General features: G+C 41.3%; 1 protein-coding gene across 2 annotated transcripts in view; it reads right to left on the bottom strand.

Moving 5' to 3' along the window:
* The window catches only part of LOC124803083 (nidogen), a 329,301-nt gene that overhangs the window by 241,767 nt on the left and 60,677 nt on the right, over positions 1-26,857 (bottom strand). For both annotated transcript variants that reach the window (XM_047264214.1, XM_047264215.1), the window contains exon 2: positions 13,311-13,523. In XM_047264214.1, coding sequence (XP_047120170.1) covers positions 13,311-13,508 — 198 coding nt within the window. In that variant the 5' untranslated portion in view covers positions 13,509-13,523. The remainder of the gene's footprint in view (positions 1-13,310; positions 13,524-26,857) is intronic.

Genomic DNA, 26,857 nt, shown 5'->3' with positions numbered 1-26,857 from the left:
ATCACCCTCATTTAATTACGAACATGTCTGTTAGTGTTTCCATACCTCGTCACGATTTTTTGGAAGAAAGTTTTGCTGTTGCCGGGATAGTATCTTCATGTGACTGATCTAGTACAACTCTTGTCGTCTGCAAATACTCGACGTTAACCTACTTTCACTGCGCCGGATGGTATAGTAGTTATTAATATTTACTTTATCCCTTTTTGTGTTGGTGAGAATTTGTAAAACTTGCATGAGGCCTTAAAACTTTTGTTTGAAATGATCCCTCCTGAAAAAGACTGGCCATCTGAAAGGGTAACATTGTTTAGACTTAGCAATAACTGAACAAGGTAAATGTCTACACTGCGAATTAATAAGGGCATATATAAACACCCTGAAAGATATTTCTTTATAAAAATTCGTCTCTCCCGACCTCCTAAGAAGATAAAGAGATGCTAAACGCTGTTAAGGACAGTCTGAGCCTCAGGATTCGTGAGATTTACAACATCCGTTGTGAGTGTAGTAGCAATTATATCGGTCAGTCCATCCGTACCGTTTCCGACAGATGTGCAGAAAATCAACGACATATTAAAAATTGAGAACTAAAGAAATCTGCAGTCGCTGAGCCCCGCCTCAGAAACAAACACAAAATATTGTTTGGCTCCTGTACACTGGGATACGGTAATTCAAGAGGCTGTAGAAATAAGACGTGCGAGAAGAACTTCAACCGAGACAGCGGATATACACTACTGGCCATTAAAATTGCTACACCAAGAAGAAATGCAGATGAAACGGGTATTCACTGGACAAATATGTTATACTAGAACTGACATGTGATTACATTTTCACACAATTTGGGTGCATAGATCCTGACAAATCAGTACCCAGAACAACCACCTCTGGCCATAATAACGGCCTTCATACGCCTGGGCATTGAGTCAAACAAAGCTTGGATGGCGTGGACAGGTACAGCTGCCTATGCATCTTCAACACGATACCACAGTTCGTCAAGAGTAGTGACTGGCGTATTGTGACGAGCCAGTTGCTTGGCCACCATTGACCAGACGTTTTCAATTGTGAGAAATCTGGAGAATGTGCTGGCCAGGGCATCAGTCGAACATTTTCTGTATCCAGAAAGGGCCGTACAGGACCTGCAACATGCGGTCGTGCATTATCCTGCTGAAATGTAGGGTTTCGCAGGGATTGAATGAAGGGTAGAGCCACGGGTCGTAACACATCTGAAATGTAACGTCCACTGTTCGAAGTGCCGTCAATGCGAACAAGAGGTCACCGAGACGTGTAACCAATGGCACCCCATACCATCACGCCGGGTGATACGCCCAGTATGGCGATGACGAATACACGCTTCCAATGTGCGTTCACCGCGATGCTGCCAAACACGGATGAGACCATCATGATGCTGTAAACAGAACCTGGATTTATCCGAAAAAATTACGTTTTGCCATTCGTGCACCCAGGTTCGTCGTTGAGTACACCATCGCAGGCGCTCCTGTCTGTGATGCAGCGTCAAGGGTGACCGCAGCCATGGTCTCCGAGCTGATAGTCCATGCTGCTGCAAACGTAGTCGAGCTGTTCGTGCAGATGGTTGTTGTCTTGCAAACGTCCCCATCTGTTGACTCAGGGATCGAGACGTGGCTGCACGATCCGTTACAGCCATGCTGATAAGATGCTTGTCATCTCGACTGCTAGTGATACGAGGCCGTTGGGATCCAGCACGGCGTTCCGTATTACCCTCCTGAACCTACCGATTCCACATTCTGCTAACAGTCATTGGATCTCGACCAACACGAGCAGCAATGTCGCGATACGATAAACCTTTATCAAAGTCCGAAACGTGGTGGTACGCATTTCTCCTCCTTACACGAGGCATCACAACAACGTTTCACCAGGCAACGCCGGTCAACTGCTGTTTGTGTATGAAAAATCGGTTGGAAACTGTCATCAAGATGTACTGTTCATGTCATCATGTTGTAGGTGTCGCCACCGGCGCCAACCTTGTGTGAATGCTCTGAAAAGCTAATCATTTGCATATCACAGCATCTTCTTCCTGTCGGTTAAATTTCGCGTCTGTAGCACGTCATCTTCGTGGTGTAGCAATTTTAATGGCCAGTAGTGTAATTGTAGCGGTGCGTGTAAGCGAGCTCTCGGTACGGAAAAGAGGTAGAGATATCCGTCGCAATGTTTACGCTACTACAGGAGCGGTGGTGCCACCAGAACAGACGTTTACACCATCTGTGACGGCATTATGTAATTACTGACCAATCAAAAGCCGTCTATGGTCTATATAAGACCACCACAGCAGCAGTTTCGACAGTCAGTTGCCCCTGACGTAGACCGTGGAAGTGATCGTTGAAAGCTCAAGGTTTTGCCCTGAAATGGCGTGGCATGAAGTCCGAAAATGTTTTATACACCATGAGCTATGCATTCTGCTTTCGTAATTACTAAATCCAGTTACTACCATTGAAAGTTTTACAGTGCTGAGACTATATTCCTCCTGTCTGTGGAGGAACGGTCTCTCATAACCACACTTTGGTCGTTCAGTATTTGCCGTGACGTGACGTTGACGTTGCATCTAGTGTGAGTATAGCATCTTTTGACGGGATGTGGCCCTTCTGTTGACGTCGAGTATGAAGCGGTCTTAAGCCCTCTGTCAGATGTAGACCTGATTCAGTGTTAACACTATGGGAAGGTGGACTGTACATTGCGAGACCCCCATCCTTTTTCTTATGCTGAACTGTAAAGCCTCACTGTCTTTTGTACAGCATAACAAGCAAGGAGACACAATACTACCAATTCACACATGTGTTCCAGCTGTATCTTACGGGAAATAAAGAAGTGAGATGCCAAAGGACAGGAGAATTTTAATAACAAACGATTTAACAAAAAGACCACTCTCTTCAACTGTAAAATATGAAGAAAAAAGCCTTCTATAATCATCACAGCCAGCAGTAAATACAACTTTCTTCGGGATGTGAGGATTTTTGTATGACATAACGCAAAGCTTGTAAACGTATTTACAAACTGACCCACTACACTCTCATATTTCCCACTGCGTATTAAGCTCTTCAAGCTGTCACGTGTTTTCATACATGAATGTCATCGTAGTTTTTAGTAGTTGGAAAGAACAATAAGACTTGAGATGAAGTAGTTCAAACACATTAGTCAGATATTTCGGACCTATTAAAATGAATCGGTGTCTACATTACTTGGAATTCCGTGAATTATATTATGGGCACCAAACCACTAACAGCAGCTAAGCACTTCACATTTCTGTCACCTAGATAATAATTTACATATCGAAGCATGCAATACACATCTTTCTTGTGTACTGCCTTCATGCTGCTGCTATTATATTGGCCAGCACTGTATAATACGTAACTAAGCGTTATCACTTCTGCACCTTGTAGTCGTAGATCGTGGTTTTCAACGAGCTTTCACTGGGGGAAATGCTACGATGAATCAGACATTGGGCGAGATACACGCGTTAACGTCAACGGCAAAACAGGAAACCGCAGGATAGATTATCCAGAAGAGCCGTTCCCTAACAGTGTTTCTTGCAACTCTACACATGCTGATGTCCGATAAAGCCAACTTCGAAGTAACTTACACACAAAGCCTTAGTTTCTAATTCCAACATTAGTAAAACATTCCTTGTAATTTATACGTCAAAGAAAAATGTCCTTAACTGCAGACTTTCGGATAATACTGACAGAGCGTAGTACTACCGCTGTTCTCGAAAGGAACTAATTCATTCCGGGAAATAGTACGCGACGTGAAATTTGCAAAAGGCACTACTGCCTAAATGTGAAAAAAAAATTGAGATCGTCCACCTGACTGTATCAGCTTTCCGTTCCCATAAATCGATATAAGGAGATAAGTCAGGAAGGCTTGCATGGTGTGTCAGTATGACGGCCCAGGATTATTGTTTCAACTTGACGGTAGTTGTAAACTTTGCGAAACTTCGCGCGTTTCCACAATGAAACTCTGTCTCGAAATCTGGCAGAAAATCCAAAGAGAATCTGCGCATATGTTAAGTTCACCAGTGACAAGACATAGTCAACACCTTCAACGTGCGATGGCAACGGTAATGCTAGTGATGATGGTGCCACTACAGCAGAGTTACTAAACACTATTTTCCGAAATTCCTTCACCGAAGAAGCAAATACTCCAGAATTCGAATCAACAACACTTGTCAACATAAGTAACTTAGAAGCAGATATCCTCTGTGTAGCGAAGTGCCTTAAAATATCGTATAATAAAAGCAAGATTGTATACCAGTTACGTTCCTTTCAATACAATACTTAGCAATCATATACCGGGTGATCAAAAAGACAGTATAAATTTGAAAACTGAATGAATCACGGAATAATGTAGATAGAGAGGTAAAAATTGACACACATTCTTGGAATGACATGGGGTTTTATTAGAACCAAAAAAACAACCAAGTATTGCTACACGCGTGAAAGATCTCTTGCGCGCGTCGTTTGGTGATGATCGTGTGCTCAGCCGCCACTTTCGTCATGCTTGGCCTCCCAGGTACCCAGACCTCAGTCCATGCGATTATTGGCTTTGGGGTTACCTGAAGTCGCAAGTGTATCGTGATCGAACGACATTCGACGTCAATGCCTCACCGTAACTCTGGACATGCTTTACAGTGCTGTTCACAACATTATTCCTCGACAACAGCTATTGTGGAGGAATGATGGTGGACGTATTGAGCATTTCCTGTAAAGAACATCAACTTTGCTTTGTTTTACTTTGTTATGGTAATTATTGCTTTTCTGATCAGATGAAGTGCCATCTGTCGGGCATTTTTTGAACGTTTGTATTTTTTGGTTCTAATAAAACCCCATGTCATTCCAAGCATGTGTGTCAATTTGTACCTCTCTATCTACATTATTCCGTGATTTATTCAGTTTTCAAATTTATACTGACTTTTTGATCACCCAGTACAAACGCCCCCTCGACGAAACATCCGTACCTGAAGACTGGAAAGTGGCACAAGACATGGCAATATTCAAGAAAGGCTCCGCTGAATTACAGACCCATATCACACACGTCGATTTGTAGTAGGATTCTGGAACATATATGTATTCGAAGATTATGTATTATCTCAAAGAAAACAATTTATTGACAAAAAGCTAACACGGATTCAGAAAACAACGTTCTTGTAAAATACAACTACTTCTTTATTAATACTGTGTAATGAGTTCTATCGACAGAGGATCTGAGATTGATTCCATGGTTTTAGTTTCCCAGAAGGCTTTTGTGACATGATCCCTCACAAGTGAATTCTAATTAAGTTGTGTGCCTACGGAGTATCGTCTCAGTTGTGCGACTGAATTAGTGATTCCCTGTCAGAAAAGTCATAGCTCGCAGTAACTGACGGAAACTCACCGAATAAAATAGAAGTGATATTTGGCATTCCCCAACGAAGTGTCATAGGTCCTCTGTTGTTCTGATCTATATGAACGATTTAGGTAACAATCGAAGCAGCCCTCCAAGTTTTTTTGCAAATTGTGCTCTTATTTACCATCTTGTTAAGTCATTAGATGATCAAAACCAACTGCAAAATGATTTAGACAATATATATGTATGGTGCGAAAAGTGACAATTGACTCTAAATAACGAAAAGTGTTAAGTCAAGCACATGAGTAATAAAAGGAATCCGCTAGCTTCGATTAAGGACAAAACATGGAAAAGTAAAGACTGTAAATTCAACTAAATACTTAGGTATTACAATGACGAATAACTTGAACTGAAACGATCAGATATTGAGGGGAAAACAAACCAAAGACGACGATTAATTGGGAGAATACTTGGAAAATGCAACAGCTCTACTAAAGAGACTGCCTATATTTCCGTCCTATTCTGGGGTATGCTACGCGATATGGGATATAGAATTGAAGGACATCGAAAAAGCTCAAAGAATGGGACCTCGTTTTGTATTATCGCGGTGTAGAGTAGGGAGTGCCACGGACATGATACGCAGTTGAGACGGTAATCATTAAAACAAAGGCGTTTTCAGTTGTCGCAAGATATTCTCACGAAATTTCAATCACCAACATTCTCCTCCGAATGCGAAAATATTTTGTTGGCGTCCACCTACATAGGGACAAATGATCATTGTAATAAAAAGAGAAATCAGAGCTCGTACGGAAAGTTTTAAGTGTCTGTTTTTTTCCCGTGCACTGTTAGAGAGGAACGGTAGAGAAACAGCTTGCAGGTCGTTCGACGAACCTTCTGCCAGGCACTTAATTTTCAATTGGACAGTAATTGTGTAGATGTAGATGTACTTATAAGTGACTATCAGGTATGACTGTGACAGATTTCTCTCGACAGATGTTTAATCCGTTCAAAAGAGTGCAATTCTGCTTGGAGTCACTTGAAACAACACTTGTGCCAGGTTAAACAACGCATCATGCAGTCACTCAAGGCGTCTTACACGAAACAAGAACGGGCGAATGAGCCTGAGTCTGTGTAGTTTAAAAAGAACATTAAAATGATCGCCTGGCATTAATGGCCGGAAATCCCTAACTAAGGTGGTGGACTGTATCGATCCATTTAGGCGAAAAACATAATACGTCAAGTATTATAATTAGAAACTGTATATGTCTTGAGGCAGCATGAGTTACGGCTCAGAAAATGGCTATGAGCACTATGGGACTTAACATCTGAGGTCATCAGTACTCTAGACTTACAACTACTTAAACCTAAGGTAAAGCCCCCTTAGAAAAATTTATGAATTCCTGTGCTGATAAAACTTTACATTATTTGCTTTTCAAACAGATGAGCAAAACTGAACATACTCAGACATTACTCTCTTTACTTATTCTGATCAACACAAAACTGACACAATATTTTTAGCGCAACGCAATCTGACTTTCAGTAATCCCTACAAAAGAATGGCCCTGACTAACATTAACACATACCTTTCACAAATCACGTACCTCACAAAAATCTTCGTTATTCGAACTACTGCAATACAGCGAGCACCAATACTGCCAGCTAAATAAAAGATTCTAACTACTGAAGGCACTAACTACTGATAGGCACAGTTAACATATCAAAGATTTTGATAGAGAACAAACAACGTATTTACCTTAATAGTGTTCAAAAGTCATTATATATATATATATATATATATATATATATATATATATATATATATATATATATATATATATCAGTCCATGATATCCAATATTACAAATTTACTGTCTCTGATGAACACATGTCCAGATCGTCCGCTCTCAAAATTCCGCCATCTCTCTCCCCACATCCATCACTGCTGGCGGCTCTCCTCCAACTGAGCAACGCTACGCGCTGAACAGCCAACTGCCCAACGCTACAATGGCGAGTATTACTCCAACAATGCAAACCAACCACAGACTGTGCACAGACAGCACAGCCAGTGATTTTCATACAGAGCGCTACGTGGCGTTACCAATATAAAAAACCTAAACAGCCTACTTACACTAACTAACCTAAGGAAATCACACACATCCATGCCCGAGGCAGGATTCGAACCTGCGACCCTAGCAGCAGCGCTGTTCCGAACGGAAGCACCTAGAACCGGTCAGCCACAGCGGCCGGCTATGGCTCACAAATTAGCGAGAATTTATTCATTTAATATTTGAAAATGAGGGCACCTAGCGGCTGCCGACCATCTTCACATATAATTTCAAAGCCTTACGAAACATTTTCTCGCTGACACCCCCAACAGAATGAAAAAAAGAACAAAGTTTACTACACTTTCGCAGCTCATGTAGTAAAACTTGAGCATCAGACACAACGTTTTAGTTTGTTACTTCGTTGCTACTAACTACATTGGGAACACATTATGCATACGGTATCCACACAAACACCACCAGGGTGTGTTCGAGAACTTTTTTCACACAAGCGACTTATAATCTGGCGTCCCTCCTCTTTCCCTTTTTTCTCGAATACTTTCTCCCGAGCCAGTCTTCGCCAATAATTGTAATACACACGGTACACAAATCTTACACTTGGACGCCTCTCTGAGCGTGGTGCCACTAGTGGTGGCTTGTGTCGCTTGGGACTTAAACCGGCCCTGCATACCATTGAATGAGGACATATGTTTCGGGAGGTATGACGTTCTAAACATGGATGTTCGATTCCTTAAAGAGTCGTTGTGGGGTTTACTGGTTAGTTACTAATTTCTCTACAGTTACAGGTTTAACGCAATTGGTGAAAAATTCGAAAAAAATATGAACTCTGCACACTGCGTCGTCACACTCGTTTAAAAAACGTGTCATAACAGCCTGTAGGTACACCTTGTGAGGTAGTAGGGAAGAGAGAACGGGGGCTCGGATGGTGGCTCTTAAGTTTGCAGGCAGTTATAGGTTCGTTCAGATACGGTTATAATCGCTGGAACCACACGAACGTGTTCGATGCAGGCATTCGCCTAGTTCCCATGGTTTGTGTTGATCGGAAGCTGTTCAAAGGTTCAAAGGGCTCTAAGCATTATGGGACTTAAGATCTGAGGTCATCAGTCCCCTAGACTTAGAACTACTTAAACCTAGCTAACCTAAGGGCAAGACACACATCCTTGCCCGAGGCAGCATTCGAACCTGCGACCGTAGCTACAGCGCGGTTCCGGACTGAAGCGCCTAGAACCACCCGGCCACAGCGGCCGGCTGAAAGCTGTGCAAGTGGCGGCCAATGGACGGTTGCAACTAGTTTCGACTGATCAAAGGAAGTTCTTCTGACTGACTTTGTAATCAGTTTAATAACGCTGCTCCAAAGCAATCAGCTAGTGCACATGCGTAGCTTTTTGTGTTGAGCCTTCTCGTTGAAGAAAATAAGTGTTAAGTTCCTGGTAGCACTATAGGAACAGTACATTTCAACCTTGTTAAAATTTAATACATCTCGGTGTAGTTTTATTCCCCTGAGCGATTTCTCTGCACAAATGTTGCATATAACTATCCTAGGTAATAAATGCAAAATAATCTCATTATCCTCTGTTAACTTCACTATCAAAATGAATAAATTTTCCCTTTTCCATACAAGGATCGGATAACAACAGCCGATAATTGTGGCTCAGTGTTATAAAGACATTCACACATTTAACTTGGCTCACTTTAGAAGGGGGGGGGGGGGGTGGCATAGGTAGAAATATGCATGCTGTACTGTTACAAATATATTAGATAAATTAAGTAGCATTCCAGGTTAATAACCTGTGGACGCACTGCAGCCGTTCCCTAACAACTAACTCAGCGATAATTTTTTTTTCAAATCAAGTGATTTCCAGCATTTGTAACGTTTGGCAATTTACTAAATTGTAATTCTTGAATTTCTCCCGGCGTATTTGATAATCAAAATATCCACGTGTGTACTGACGGTCTACAGTGTCCAACGGGCACAATATTTCGGCGATCATACATGTCGCCATCATCAGGTGAACTGACGGACTGAGCTCCTGTGAACGTGCTGGCACGGAGATCCGTACGCTGTGGCTGCTCAGGGGGAACTGGCTTCGGTCGCGGCGTCGGTCTTCTCGTCAAACTTCTGACTAATCAATTCTAGTGACTCTCGCAGGGAAACCCTCGTAAACAAGGAAACGTTGTCTCCCATAAGGACTACACTGATAAGATGCAGAGCCTGCTAAATGACGATTCCTACCGGAAGATCAGCGTTGACCCTACAAAAAAGATGGAGAACAAGACGAGGTCGCTTCCCAAGGACGCAGATTTACCGGAGGGTGACGCTAAGAAATTGTTACGAGAAGACCACTGAACTTTTAGGCACGTCTTGACCTCCACGTATTTTCCTTTTAATGGAGAATACTACGAACAAACGGAGGGAGTCGCCATGGGTAGCCCACTCTCACCGGCGATAGCGAATTTGTACATGGAGAACTTCGAGGAGGAAGTCCTGTCGTCATCCGAATGGAAATCTACTTGCTTTTTCCGTTACGTGGACGACACGTTCGTCATCTGGCCACATGGTATGGATAAACTCCTTGACTTCCTTACACATCTAAACTCCATACACCCCAACATCAAATTCACTATGGAGACTGAAACGGATGGTAAATTACCTTTTCTTGACGTCTTGGTCAAGAGAAGGGCTGACGGCACCCTAGGTCATAGGGTGTATCGGAAGACAACGCACACTGATCTGTATTTGCACGCAGACAGCTGCCACCACCCTCCACAGACGAATGGGGTACTTAAAACTCTAGTACATAGGGCGCGCACTATCTCTGACGCAGAGAGTCTACCCCAGGAATTGGAACACCTGAGAACTGTATTTCGAAAAAATGGGTACTCAGAGTGGCAGATTCAACGTGCTCTCCGCCCAACCACTACATCACAACCTGTGGAGATGGATGAAATCACGAGGGAGGAGGTAGGCACTGCGTTTATTCCATATACAGGCGCACTCTCGGGGAAAATCGCCCGCATTTTGAAGAAACACCGGGTCGGAACTGTGTTTTGTCCACCGAATAAAACTCGTGCACTGGTGGGGAGCGCCAAAGATGACCTCGGTCTGAGGAAGGCCGGCGTGTACCAGATTCCGTGTCAATGTGGCAAGTCGTATTTTGGTCAGACGATGCGTACCGTCGAGGATCGATGCCGTGAACACCAGAGGCACACTCGACTGATGTATCCGGGCAAGTCGGCAGTCGCTGAACATTGCTTGTCGGAAAATCACGCTATGGAGTATGAACGCACGAGGATTCTGGTACAGACCTCGAGACACTGGGACAGTGTTGTTAGAGAGGTCATCGAAATTCGCACCAATGACGACCTCATAAACCGTGACTGTGGCTACAATCTTAGCAAGGCTTGGGAACCAGTGATTGGGTTAATCAAGAGTAAATCGAGCAAACGTATAGTTGTGACGACCACGGCGGACAGAGCCATCACACCGACGTCATCTCAGACGCCGTCGCAATCTGTTCCACCGCGTGACCGTGGCGCGGGGCGCGGACGGCGGAGGGAGTGCGCCGCGGGCGGAGGGTATTTAAATCGGCCGCCGCCGCGACCGAACCCAGTTCCCTCTGAGCAGCCATAGCGTACGGATCTCCGTGCCGGCACGTTCACAGAAGCTCAGTCCGTCAGTTCACCTGATGATGGCGGCATGTATGATCGCCAAAATATTGTGCCCGTTGGACACTATAGACCGGCAGTGCACCCGTGGATATTTTGATTACTAAATTGTAGTTTATTAAAATTGGTACTAATCAGCTGTCATGTATTGTCAACCAGCAACGAAATTTATGTTACCAAATTGATGAGACAAGTTTATCAAAAAAATGGTTCAAATGGCTCTGAGCACTATGGGACTTAACATCTGAGGTCATCAGTCCCCTAGAACTTAGAACTACTTAAACCTAACTAGCCTAAGGACATCACAAACATCCATGCCCGAGGCAGGATTCGAACCTGCGACCGTAGCAATCGCGCGGTTCCGGACTGGAGCGTCTAGAACCGCGCGGCCGGCTGCGTGTGTGGGTTTGTGCATATTGATGAGGCAAGTACCTCACAACTCCAAAGACCATATATTACAGTGCAAGAAAGGTAGAACACACACATATACAAAACACTTATGTAAATATTTGCATTTGACAACATTTCAACATTACCAGGATGGATTTCGAACAAACCGCTCCACAACTGATAATTTGTTTACTATACGACAGATCTTTGAGAAATACTGGGAATTTAACAAAAACATCCACTGTCTATTCATTGACTTCCAGCGAGCCTACAACAGCAGCCGGCCGCGGTGATCTAGCGGTTCTAGGCGCGCAGTCCGGAACCGCGCGACTGCTACGGTCGCAGGTTCGAATCCTGCCTCGGGCATGGATGTGTGTGATGTCCTTAGGTTAGCTAGGTTTAAGTAGTTCCAAGTTCTAGGGGACTGATGACCACAGATGTTAAGTCCCATAGCGCTCAGAGCCATACGACAGCATCCACAGAAGTAGCCTCTACAGCACCTTACGAGAATTTAGTATACCCAGTAAAATCATTAGGATGATAAAACTGTGAATGGATGGCTCCCAGGCAGCAGTGAAGTTCAGAGGATCCATATCCCTCACCTTTCCAATTAAAACAGGTTTACGACAGGGAGACGCTCTTTCATGTGTCCTCTTCAACCTTGCATTAGATAAAGTGGCTCGGGAGAGTAATTTACATCTATACAATGGTCTCCGATTCGAACACAGTGAAGTAAAACTCCTGGCTTATGCAAATGATATAGTGTCGCTGAGTGAAACTGAAGAAGAACTGAAAGACATGTACTGATCTCTCAAGTAGAGAGCCAGCAAAATCGGGCTTTTGATTAACAAAGAGAAAGCCGAATGTATGGAAATAGGTCGAGTCGTAAACTCAAATCCTTACTTTGAAATTGACCAACATTCTAAATTCAGAAAAGTTCTCCAGTTTAAATACCTTGGATCACGTTTCAACAGTAAAAATATCATAACAATGGATATAAATGAAAGAATAGCCTCAGGGTCAAGATGTCTGTACTCACTAATCAACCCACTCAAAAGTAAAGCTTTGTCAATCACCACAAAGATGAAGATATACAACACTATTATCTGCCCCATAGTACTGTACTGTTCAGAAAGCTGGACGCTTGCAAAGAATGAAAGAGAAAAACTGAATGTTTTTGAAAGAAAAGTAATGAGAAAAAGCTGGGGACCTGTGTTGGAGAATGGCGTATGGAGAATTCGAAAGAACAATGAAATTTATCACTTAATGAAGCAACCCACTATCATCCAGAAATTAAAAAGTAGGAGACTGCAATGGGCTGGACATGTGGCCAGAACGGAAAACAACAGAATCACCAAGAAAGCATTTGAAGGAACTCTCCAGGCAACAAGACCATTGGGCCGACCTCGTACAAGGTGGAAAGATGACATACGGAAGGACATCGCAGCATTAGGAATTTCCGCAGGGTAGAGAGAGGCGGCGAGAGATAGAAGGTGGTGGAAGCAAATCGTTGATGCAGCGCGTGGCCTACAGGGTGTGTGATCGCTGAGAGAGAATGTGAACAAATTCTCGGAGCGCGTAGTGCTAAGCACGAAAAAAATACATCAGATGCGCTGTTTGATTATTTATATCAGAAACGTTTGAGGACAGCGAAGATAGCAAAGCTGTCAGCTAGCGCTACAGGTGGTCAAACTTTCGAGTAACGCAGAGGTTTCTGACGGTAGAAAATATCGCGAAGCTGCGCATGCGTATCAGAGTCAGTTTGATAACGGTTGCACTCGTTTTTGATACCTTCACTCGGACGAATCTTATAACTGGTTAGTGGGAAAGCAGGGTACTCACGAAGATGGTGTCGTAGACCTCGCCGTAGAAGACGATGGGCGTGAGGAGGCGGATGTCTGCGCTGGAGACGTCCTGCTGGTGCCTGGGCAGCAGCGTGTCCACGCCCTCGCCGTGAGGGAGCAGCTGGTCTCGGGGCACGCCGCCCACCAGAGACGCCGCCCCCACCAGGCACAGCGCGCACACCCACAGCCACCTCATGCTCTGCGTCTGCGTCTGCAAACAGACAACACGCAGCCGTGGAACTACAAGCAGCAATAACTGGGGCGCGAGCGCGTATGACCAAATACGCTACACCAAACCGTATAAGTACACATACTCGTTTGCGAGTCGAATGCACCAAACAACGGAGTAGCTATTTTTTCCCTTAAAGTCCTGTGGGAACATCTGAGTCAAAGGTATTAGGTAATGGAGCAAACCACTGTGCATACCTAAACCAGATAAAGACTTGTCTATTGTGTGTATTGAACCGGGGACCTAGAAACGACGGAGAGGCTTCGTCCCGCCGTAGCCCTCAGTGGTTCACAACCCCAAACAGGAAACAGGCCACAGCGGTCCACCCACCCCACAGCCGCCCCACACCGAACCCAAGGTTGTTGTGCGGTTCGGCCCGCAGTGGACCGCTCCTCTCCCCCCCCCCCCCCCCCCACCACCGTCCCGTCCCGGCCCCCCAGGAACGTCACATACCACACGAGTGTTTCCCAGATGTTTGCATGGTAGAGTAATTATGGTGTACGCGTATGTGGAGGCAGCTTTTGCGCAACAATCGCTGACATAGTGTGACTGAGGCGGAATAAGGGGAACCAACTCGTACTCGCCGAGGCAGACGGAAAACCGCCCAAAAACCATCCACAGGCTGGCCGGCACACCGGACCTCGACACTAATCCGCCGGGTGGATTCGTGCCGGGGACCGGCACGCCTTCTCGCTCGGGAAGCAGCGCGTTAGACCGAGCGGCTAACCGGGCGGGGAGATAAAGACTACCTCACCCCCACGAGACACTGCGTTAATAGCGAGTAACACTACCTCTATTTCGATAATGGCTCAATCTTCGATAATGGTTTAAAGTTAGATATAGTGGGAATTAGTGGAAGTTCGGTGGCAGGAGGAACAGGACTGCTGGTCAGGTGAACGCAGGGTTATAAATTGGGATAATGCAGGAGTAAAGATTCAAAGATAGACCACAAGATTCTCCATGTGTGCCATACCCAACAGAAGGTAGTTGATCCCACAGAGCTCCATATTGCAGGGATGTTGATTCCTATGTCTCATCCGCGGTTTGAAATAGTCCCGAACATTTTCTATGGGGTTAAGATCGGATTACTTAACGGGCTAATGTAAGTGTCGCAGTGTTCACCAAACCAGGAGCGTATGCGTGTAGCTCTATAAACACAGCTATCGTCACCTTGGAAGACCGATGTATCCACAGCATTCTTCTCATGAAGTGTAGAAGAAAGGGCGAGACTAGCTCACCGAGAGCGTTCAAATAATCATCCTGGTTCGTGTTCAGGATAAACCGAATGAGTGGGCCCAGGTCATGGTACGAAAAACATCACCATACTGCCACAGAACCTCCTCCGGCCTGGACTACACATTATACACACTGCAGGTTAAACGCATCATTGGACCGCCGTTACAGACGACCCCTCGAATCACTTGCAAACAGGTCAAAAGTGAACTACAGGGCAGGTGGTGTCACGATATGGGTCTGTTTTTCATGCTCCGAATGTGATCTCCTTAGTGCGCTTAAGAAAACGCCAAATGTGGAATGATTTTTTTTTTTGTCATCAGTCTACTGACTGGTTTGATGCGGCCCGCCACGAATTCCTGTCCTGTGCTAACCTCTTCATCTCAGAGTAGCACTTGCAACCTACGCCCTCAATTATTTGCTTGACGTATTCCAATCTCTGTCTTCCTCTTCAGTTTTTGCCCTCTACAGCTCCCTCTAGTACCATGGAAGTCATTCCCTCACGTCTTAGCAGATGTCCTATCGTCCTGTCCCTTCTCCTTATCAGTGTTTTCCAAATATTCCCTTCCTCTCCCATTCTGTGTAGAACCTCCTCATTCCTTACCTTATCAGTCCACCCAATTTTCAACATTCGTCTATAGCACCACATCTCAAATGCTTCGATTCTCTTCTGTTCCGGTTTTCCCACAGTCCATGTTTCACTGCCATACAATGCTGTACTCCAGACGTACATCCTCAGAAATTTCTTCTTCAAATTAAGGCCGGTATTTGATATTAGTAGACTTCTCTTGTAAGGTGTCAGGCAAATCCAACACCTTCCATGAAAACCGTGACATGATAAGCAAATCCAGTAGTATGTCACATAGCTCCGAATAAATCGTGACATTAAATTAACCAAAGTAATACGAGTAACGAGTGAGCAAATGGAATACCACAGACTAACACACGAATGCCTAAATGCATGTCATACCTTCCCACCGTGAGACAGACGCAGTTCCGAGGGGAGAAACGAGAACAGAAGCCGAGAGCAGAACCGTGTTAAGCGAGAAGGCCCTACGATAAGGGACGGACGGACACCCACGTCGCCAGCTAACTGCTAGGACCACACCACCCGCAAGTTTTTTAGCGTGAGACTTTTTCGCGTCTCTGTTACGTCAAGACCACCCCCCAGCCCATGTTAAAAGCTAGAGCCCTCCAGAAGAACAGTATAGATCTTACGATAACGCTAAAAGGACCACACTAGCTGCAAGTTTTAGCGTGAGACTTTTTCGCGTCTCTGTTACGTTGCAAACTTTAAAAACATTGCCCCACCACGAAAAGTATAACGTTTCTCATTGGATAGACAGAATTTCTGTAGGCGGAGCTTAAGGTTAACATTGAGACCCTGATTGGTCAGATGAAAACACAGCCATATAGTTTTTTTTAAACCAACTTCGATAAATTGTAGTAAGGAGAAGTTAGGGGAGAGTTGCTGGGGAATTGCTTCCGAGAGGGCGAGCTGGACGGAGCTGTGCTGCCCGTCGCCCCCTGACGAACACCGACAAGGTAATGAACGCACGCGATGCCGCATTTTTGAGCGCATAAGGCTTCACTCAGAACTGCAGAAGTCTCATCTGTTTACATCCCCTTTTTGCGTAATACTAGTGTCGATCGTGAATTAAAGCTCATGGTGTTCACATTTGCCACTTGAAGTAAAAATCTGAAACGCGATGATTTTTCTGTTATATAGTTATTGAGAAGCCACATCAGCCACTGTAATTTACGACAAGTTAGATAAGTAATTAAAGATAATTGAGGGTCACTGAAGACCATTGTGATAGTTTTCTCTTTTCTGAAACTTAATTTAAACTTAGATTATAGATGTGATATGGCACAGGTCATCCTTCAATTCATTGTAGAACTTGGTAACCCATTCAGGGAATATTCGTTCACATTTTTGGTGAACGCAGTTGGTTTTTACCATCCTGTATTAAAACATTTCCTTTTATCAACAGTGCAATTTATAAACACTGTTTTGAGAGTAGAATAAAATTTCCAATGGTAAACTTAACTGCTTTTTCGACGTTATTTTACCAGCTAACTAAAAATAGGAAAGCCTGGAACCCCTTCCACTAAATTTAGTTAGTATTAAGATTCTTTTACAGGGAGTGCAGTGGAGCTGACGCTAAAATCATTAAGTATTTGGTTATACCATCACTAGTCTCACTGTACTCTTCTGAATTCTACATGTCATGTGTGGTCTGGCGTCTCCTTACCAGCAACAGGTCCCAGGTTCAAACTAGTCAATTCTCTAAAAAACACGCTCAGAGCGTCGTTGCGCGAAAGTGGTAGGGAGACGCGATATAGAACAAACAGACACCACGCAGAATGTTTAGACTCTTGGCCAGAAATGCCTTTTTTGCCATATGAACCCATTTTATAGCATTGTGTACCTCATCCAGCAGAGGAACAGTACGAAGACGATGACTGTGTCAGCATGACAATGCACCTTGTGATAAAGCAGCGTCCAACATCCTGCCATAGCTTCGACTCGTGAGGAAGAATGGGCTACCATTCGGCCATAGACATTCAGACACCTCTTGAGTGTCCCCAGCAGAGTTCAGGCAACCGAAGGACAGACGTACTCTACATTAATGTCACTAATGTACACTGAAACGCCAAAGAAACTGGTATAGGCAAGCGTACTCAAATACAGAGATATGTAAACAGGCAGAATACGGCGCTGCGGTCGGCAACACCTATATAAGATAATAAGTGTCTGGCACAGTTCAAAAAAAAAAAATGGTTCAAATGGCTCTGAGCACTATGGGACTTAACATCTGTGGTCATCAGTCCCCTTGAACTTAGAAGTTGAAACGCGTACGTTTCAACCAGCGATGGTGAGACATGACAGAATCTATGACCAGAGAGTTGTTTATCGTTGCTAGTCTGCGCTTGACTGCGCGAGAGTGCAATTGCGAGAATGTTGTTGTACGTAGCGAGTCGCGAGAGCATGTAGTTGCGAGTCGGAGTTGTGTGTCCGGAGTCGGCGGGCGTTGACATGGGTCTCTGGTCAAGGTTCGGGACGAGGTGTATTGTTAAGTAAGGTAATGAAGCAGCATTGCGCACATCTGATAATGTAATGTATGTTAATTGTAATTAATTTGTTCAAGAAATGCAGAAATAATAATTTTGTTTTCAAAGCAATCTTTTTTATGAAAAGAATCATTCCAATTGAAACAATATTTTCTATGCTTTTCCTCCCAGAATCAAATTATCAGATTAGTTATTGCACAGGGGCTAAGGTCAGCGATGCTGCCCTTCAATTTATCAGATTAATTATTGTACAGGGCCTAAGGTCAGCGATGCTGCCCTATTATTGTGGGTTTAATGATTAATGTTCATTTCTCAATTTTTGTGTCGAGTTTACATTGGGCGATTATTTTTCAATATTTTTGTAGCGAAGCTACAGTCACTTTTATTTCAATTTAACGATGTTTTGTGGGAGCTCAACAACATTTGCCTCTATTCCGATTAACATTCAAATATAGTCATTTAAATTATTTGCCAGAAAATATTGTCATTTTCAAAATTTTGTGGGAAGGTTACACTTGGCGACATCCGGTCCAGGATCGTATTTCTTTGAGAACCTTCTGAAAAGTAGTCAGATATCTGCTCTTATTTACTAAAATATATTTAGCATTTGGCGCAACGCTTTTACTAATTTTGTGACTTTCTTTCCACAGATCATCGGCAATTCGTTGCTCTTTGTTGTATTTGTATTTGTTGGATTTTGCATTGTCTTTGTTTCATTTGTGAATAATTGTGATTAGTGTAAAAATGCCGCGAAAGACTATTAATAGTGCATCGCGAGGTATAATGAGTGAAATAACCGAATTAAACAACTTGACCGATAGTACTTGTGACACGCAGTGTAATGATGACAATCCTGCGTTCACTGACAATCAGTGCGTTCCAACCACCAATAATGATGTAGGTCTTAGTGATGAACAGACGAATTCAATTGTGTCCTCTGTTAATTTGACGACAATTGATGACGCGGGGCGTTCTGTTGCAATGAGCGCTGCCCAGCTTAACACAAGCGGTTTGCAAAATTTAAGTAATGAACAGACAAATTTGTCTAATGAAAATGAACAGGATACTCAAAGCACGACAGATATGTTTAATTCCGGTGTAGTGACTAACAGTGCGCATCCAATTAGCAAACCTTTTTGTGTATCACAGAATGACCTAATGGTCACACAAAGCGTGACAATTGCAGGTACACCATTAAATAGCACAGAGAACAGAAATGCTAATTTTGTGTCGAATCCAATTAAGGCATTGTTGCTACAAATGAATAAACAACTAAATGAAAAACTAGACAAAAATTCCAGACAACAGAATGAAAAACTAGACAATAAAAATGAAAATTTCAAACAACTTAATGAACAGGTCAGACAACAGAATGAAAAACAAGACAAACTTAGTGAAAAATTAGACAACAATTCCAGACAGTTAAATGAAAAATTAGACAACAATTCTAGACAGCTTAGTGAACAGATCAAACAGCTTAATGAAAAACATGACAGCCTTAATGAAAAATTAGACAACAATTCCAGACAGCTTAGCGAGCAGATTACAGCCGTTGCCGCGCAGTGTCATGACACTAAGGAACAATTACGCGAGGAAATTGAGGCTTCTGCTAGGAAAAGTAGCGAAGAAATTAGGTCTGTTGCTCAGGAATTAAGGGATATGCAAACAGCTGCAACAGAATCACTCAGAGACGAAATTAGTACAGTCGGTAAACAATGCTCTGAAAAAGCTACACAATTACACGACAAGTTTAAACTAATGACTGCAGAACTTTCGCGCACAATGGATGCAAAGATAGATGCGAAATTCGACCAACAGAACACACAGATTGACGAACGTTTTAATCACCACATACAAAATAGTGATACGCGTTTCCGCAAATTTATTCAGGATCAAAATAAAGCAAAACGTCAAGTCATGGAAACAATCACTGCACAGAGACAGGAAGACAAACGTAAATTGTTCGCGAAAGCAAAAACATACATAGACAACAATATTGCTACAGTGTCCGACGAAATTAATACCATCAAACAGTTGAACACAGAATTACGTGATGAAATTTCCGATCTTAAATCAAAAACAGATACACACACAGCAGATATTCAGACAGTGACAGACAGATTCGAACAATTAGAACTAACACAGGATTCCAATGTCATCAAAGCTGACATTAAAAAATTGAACGAAACCACACATAAATTACAAAAACAGATTAATGCTTCTGACAGTAAAAACGATGATCAGGCAAAAATACTGACTGAAAAATATGATGAATTGGCCAGTCGTATTGATGTTATCGAAAGTAATAATGACAACAAATCAGACGATACTGCACCGATTTTGTTTAACCAAACACCTGAATTCCAAAATTTACAGCAGAAAATCAATGAGATCGATTCGTCTAATAACACATAGCGTATAAAATTGTCGAGTTTACAGCAAGAAGTAACAGAGATGAAAAGTATTTCAGTTAATAACACATCACAGCAGACGCCACTTTGCGAACATTTGTGACTCACGCAGCGCGTATAATTTGGGTAATCAACAGAGAGTATGAGACTTAGATTCCGAACAGACACAGACAAATAGACTCTCTTACAATCATGAACCTGTTCCATCATACAGAGACGATAATTTTAATTACAAACATTTTCTGTCAGTGAGAAAATTTAAAGTATTTAAAAATGATAGAACACAGATTCACCCACTGGATTGGATACAACAATTTAGCTTTGCTTTTCCACCAACTTGGCCCGTAACACACAAACTTGAATTTATTTGCAGTTTTTTGGAAGGCGAACCAGCAACTCGTATGAGACCGATCGCGAGACAATGTTATTCAGTAGAAGAATTTCAGAATGCTTTTCTGTCAGCGTATTGGTCGAAGACGACACAGCGCGGAATTAAAGATCAACTAATTAGTTTACCGAATTATGAGAACTCGATTTTCCCAGTGTCACGCAATTTTTTGCGCACATGGTCCAACAAAACCAGTACTTAAGTGAACCATATAGTGAATCTGCACTCATTCAATTACGTATTTCTAAATTGCCACGATCATTAAGAGTGTCACTTTTAACGGGTCAGCAAAAAGAAAATATTTCGGCATTCAGGGATCTGTTGCAGCTTTTAGAAGTGCAGCAATCAGATTATTCATTCGTAAGCAAAAAATTTTCACATAACAACCAAGGTCAACAAACGTACAGCAATTACGATCAGCCACGTAATTTCAATAGCAAAGGTAACAGACGCTTTAGGAACGACAACCACCAGAACTTTAATAGCAGACAAAATTTTGATTATCAGTATCGACAAAATTATCATCAAGAAGAACCACATTTTAGTAACAATAGACGTTTTTCTCCACAACAGCATGATAGTCATCCGCTTAGCATACGTAGCCAACAATGCAGTCTACAAGGTCAACCAAACTTTAATGTTTCGCCGCGTGCACGCATAGTCCCAGTTACAACAAATAGTAACGCACGGCAGCAAAGAAATAACTACGTACAGAAAACACACTATTTAATTCCTATCGCAATGCGCCGTATAGAAATGACTATACTGACAGACGTAAAAATAATGAGCACAATTTTTCAGCGTAGATTTAATAACAGTCGATCTTTTCAGCAGCAAGAACATCAGCAACAACATATTATCATGAATGAACCAGACAATAGGTGTCATCCATAGCGTAAGACGTCAGGAAGAAATAATAGAACAGTACAAATAGTTGAAATGCCACAGCATCCTCCCGAAAATAATAACACGTACGATAGAATTTAACCAGATACAGCACAGATTGCATATTCCAGTTACGTAAGCAATACTTTTGACACGCAGAATCTTGTTCACGAGAATGTTATTTGAAACACGCCTTGTTGAATGCACCACTTTTATCGCACCCAGATCTTACCAGAAATTTTTCCATTGCCACCGACAGTTCTAACACTGATTTAGGAGTACATATTTTCCAGGAAATTGAAGAAGATGGCTCTACAGTAATTAAAAACATCGCATTTGCAAGCCGCATTCTGTCACCTGCTGAACGAAATTACTCTGTTACAGAACTGGAAACGTTATGTGTTGTTTGGGCTTTTACGAGATTTAGGCACTTTCTTTATGGAAGACATACCACCGTTTACACAGATCACAGAGCGATACAATTTTTACTTTCGGCTAAATTTACACACGACAGATTAAGTAGATGGAAACTCTATTTACGGGAATTTAATTTCACAATTGTTCACATTCCCGGCACACAAAATACTGTAGCAGACGCACTATCTCGTTCTCTCAGCAACAATCAGCAAGACTTCGAACCAACTTCTGCAAAGCAAATTTCAGCGTTATGTACATTCAGCAAGTTGCATTTGAAAATTTAATTTCGTCGTCATTACAGGACATAGCACAAGAGCAGAATAAAGACAAAGTGTGGAAAGAAATTAAACACCTTTGGCAAGATAAGAATAATGTTATGATTAGAAACCATTACACTGTACACAATGACATTCTGTTTCGCCGCTCTCATCCTGACAGCAACAATTGGTTATTATGCATTCCTGACGAACTGGTTAACAAATTAATTTGGTATACTCATTTAAGTTACGCACATTACGGAGCCAGAAAATGTTTTCTTATACTGAGACAGAACTGTTATTTTACCAACATGGAGAAACGTATACGACGAGTTTTAGCGTCATGTAAAATTTGCCAGAAGGCTAAGTCAGACACGACTTCACGTATTCCTCCATTATATCCCATTGTACCTGTTAAATTGAGACATATGGCCGCTGTAGACATTTTTGGTCCAATTCCGAGAACTAATAGAGGTTTTTGCTACATCTTTGTCGCTGTTGAGCTCACTTCAAAATTTGTTACTTTCACTCCGTTACGCAAAGCTACTGCTAAAATCGTTGCGAAAGCATTTGTAAAGCATTTTCTATTTCATTTAGGGCATGTGTTGAAAGTAGTTTCTGACAATGGACCACAATTTCGATCTGCTATATGGACACGTATGTTACGAGCTACAAACATTTCTCCGATCTATATCTCCAGGTACCATGTTTCTTCGAACCCTTGTGAACGATTAATGAAAGAAATTGGTAAACTGTGTAGAATATACTGCCACAAAAGACATATTGATTGGGCCACACACATATTCTCATTCCAAGATGTAATTAATTCCATACTAAATGAATCTACTATGCTATCTCCGTCTGCTATACTGAAAAATGTTGAACCACCTAACAAAATTGCAGAATTAGTAAACTTTCCTACATCTCGTCGACTACGACACCATGAAATAATTAACATTGCGCTGAACAACATCAAACGTGCCGCAGAGCGCCGGAGAAGACAGCAAAAACAAGTTTGTATACGCCGTGACTTTCACATTGGACAGAAGATATCAGTACGTACACACTATTTATCCAGCAGAATAAAAGGTAAGTGCAGTAAATTTGAACTTCTATACGCAGGTCCATATCGGATTCGCAGCATTCCTCACCCCAATGTTGCACACGTCGAAACTCTGAGAACCAGAAAAAGTAAAGGCAACCACCATATCTCCAATATTAAACCCTTTATTGAATGAAGACACTTTATGATTTAACATACTATGATGCCATTTACTAATTTTTATGATCACTTAGGCAATTATATTCACATGACTACTTATTGATGATTATCGTCTTTTTTCTTGGCAAGTGCTCGGCAAGGTAAGGTTAGCAGGTCGCTCTTCTTGTCGTTACATATCAGACTGTGCACATTTTTTCCAGAGAAACTTACGTATCTTATGAATAATTATGCAATTTTATCTAGTGACATATTAATTTTATTAAATTCTCTCTCCATTAAAGTCTTTAATTCTCGCCTCTACTAACTACACAACATACAAGGTGAACTCAAAGAAGGTCACATTTCTTGTCATCATTTTCTTTATGTATGTACGATTGTTTTCATAATTTGTTTATATGCACTGTGAAATAATTAAGATATAACACACACCAGTTGACTTTGACATTTACCCTATGATATCTCAACATCGTGACTGTTTTACATTTTTTGCTGCTGCATTGTAATATTCTGTGTACATTTTTGCATTTGAACACTGTCTAATTATTTTTTTTCATATTACGTTTTCTGTCATAGTATGCTGTATGCTTAATTATGTTATCATAAACCAGTCATTATTTAGTGTATATGATGTAAATGCAAGACATTAATCTTTGTTCATCAATTTCAGAAAGAATGATGCGTAAAAGAAATAAATTAAACAGAAATGGGAATTTCACCTTCGGAATGATCGAAAGAAGATGCAAACCACGTGAGGAAGAGTAAATGGATCAGGATTAACAAGCATTAACAAGAATATACTATACACATCGCAGAATAGCAGTCTTAACTAATTTTTTCTTTCAGAATACAAGGCGATTGATGCAGGCTGTCAGACAGAACTACACATCTTAGTTTTAGTGATGGAATATGCTAGAGATAAGGAATAGTTGTGTAACGAATAATGAAATGATTTTTTTGCAGATGATAGTGAATGCTGATGAATAATGATGAAGAATATGCTACTATAGATAATGAAGATTTTCTTTACAGGTGATGATAATAATGGAGTTATGATAATGAAGTGATGGATAATGAAGTTTTTTCTTTACAGATGAGGATATTGTTGAAGTTATGTATTTATGCTATGTAGTTATTTAAGTATTTGTTGCAGTTCGCTTTGACAGCAGGTGTTATATTGCATAGTATAATGACGGAAGGTTTTGGAAAGGACAGCTATGGAACACATTTTTATACACATTTCACTACCTGTTAATTCGAAGTTCACTACTTTTCAGCATAAAATGCATTTCTTCTTTCAGCTTAATAATCCATTTTTTATACATTTTTGCAGGAGAAATTATTTATGAAATTAATGTGCTATAAGCAGTTGTTCATTAAATCTATGTCATTTATGAATGTGATTACATATACTCTACTTGTTTCATAATCTTGCCACAGCTGACTCATGACGAATGACGTTACACATTTTCATTTACACCAACAATGCAGAAGCAAATTTTTTTTCTTGCTTTCCCCTATAATTACCCAAAGCAATGCATTGCTAACAAAAAAATGTATTACCAGTCCCAAATAATGATACCAGTTTAAGAGAGTTCTGAGTAATGCTGATCAGCTATGAATAATATGTCACTTGAATAATGAATGCTACTGATTACTGTATTGAAATGACCAATGATTAATAATGCTTTGTAACTAGGAAATGAATGCTTCTAATTATGCTTTGTAACAAGGAAATGAATGCTACTGATTATGCTTTGTAACTGGGAAAAGAATGCTACTGATTACTGTATTGAGATGATTACTGTATTGAAATGGTCAATGATTAATAATGCTTTGTAACTAGGAAATGAATGCTTCTAATTATGCTTTGTAACAAGGAAATGAATGCTACTGATTATGCTTTGTAACTGGGAAAAGAATGCTACTGATTACTGTATTGAGATGACTACTGTATTTAAATGACCAATGATTAATTAGTAATGCTTTGTAACAAGGAAATGAATGCTACTGATTATGCTTTGTAACTGGGAAATGAATGCTACTGATTACTGTATTGAAATGACCAATGATTAATAATGCTTTATAACTAGGAAATGAATGCTACTAATTATGCTTTGTAGCAAGGAAATGAATGCTACTGATTATGCTTTGTAACTGGGAAAAGACTGCTACTGATTACTGTATTGAGATGATTACTGTATTGAAATGACCAATGATTAATAATGCTTTGTAACTAGGAAATGAATGCTTCTAATTATGCTTTGTAACTAGGAAATGAATGCTACTAATTATGCTTTGTAACAAGGAAATGAATGCTACTGATTATGCTTTGTAACTGGGAAAAGAATGCTACTGATTACTGTATTGAGATGATTACTGTATTTAAATGACCAATGATTAATTAGTAATGCTTTGTAACAAGGAAATGAATGCTACTGATTATGCTTTGTAACTGGGAAATGAATGCTACTGATTACAGTATTGAAATGACCAATGACAATGTTGTCTGTAAATCAATTAATGAACATTTTTCTGTAATACTACATACATGGTACAGAAATGTTCAATAACTGGGCTATGAATGCCGCAGACTACTAATGTAATTCCCAATGAAGACTAATATGTGATTTAATGTCCTTCACTTTCTGACCTAACTACCCTGAATTACTGCAATATCCATTTGTCCTGTATATCCTCTTGATCATGGAGCACTATATTTGGTTTTTGCACTAATTCTACGTTGGTGTGCCTTGTAAGAGCGTGGTGTTGACGCGACATGCTGTCTACCACCGTGAGCGATGGAGACGTTATTATGGTCCCACTGTTTGGTGTACCTGATGTACTGCCAAAATGATAACATGGAATATTACTACGACATTTCAGTGTCTTGGGTACGCTGATAAATACTTCTGGGAAAAGAACTTCAGATTGTCTCACTTGGTGTTGTACTTCTGTGGAAAGATATGGACTTTCAGTGCAGCTGAGTGCAACCTAAAGTGCTACAACCATGATGCCATCCTTCCCTTTCCTAATTCTTGTAACATAATGAAAATCTTTTTTTGCTAACATCATTTGTATTCATGGCCTATACATTTTTTTTCGAACTACAGTGCGAGTGCACTTTTGTTATTTTCTAACATGATTACTACTCACTGTATGTACATTTCGATTTGCTGATATATTCTGAACTACAGTGTGTGTGTACTTTTGTCATTTTTTTTAACATGATTTCTACTTATTGTATATACATTTTATGATTTGATGATATATTCTGAATTTCAGTGCGTGTGCACTTTTGCCATTTTATAACATGATTACTACTCATTGTATGTACATTTTGATTTACTGATATGTTCTGAACTGCAGTGCATGTGCACTTATGTCACTTGTCAACATGATTTTTTGCCATTATGTTTATTTGTTGTGAA

The sequence above is a fragment of the Schistocerca piceifrons genome, chromosome 6 (assembly GCF_021461385.2).
Source record: "Schistocerca piceifrons isolate TAMUIC-IGC-003096 chromosome 6, iqSchPice1.1, whole genome shotgun sequence".
In the NCBI taxonomy this organism is placed as follows: Eukaryota; Metazoa; Arthropoda; class Insecta; order Orthoptera; family Acrididae; genus Schistocerca; species Schistocerca piceifrons.
Note: the sequence above shows the minus strand (reverse complement) of the source record. Positions and strands in the feature narration are given on the sequence as shown.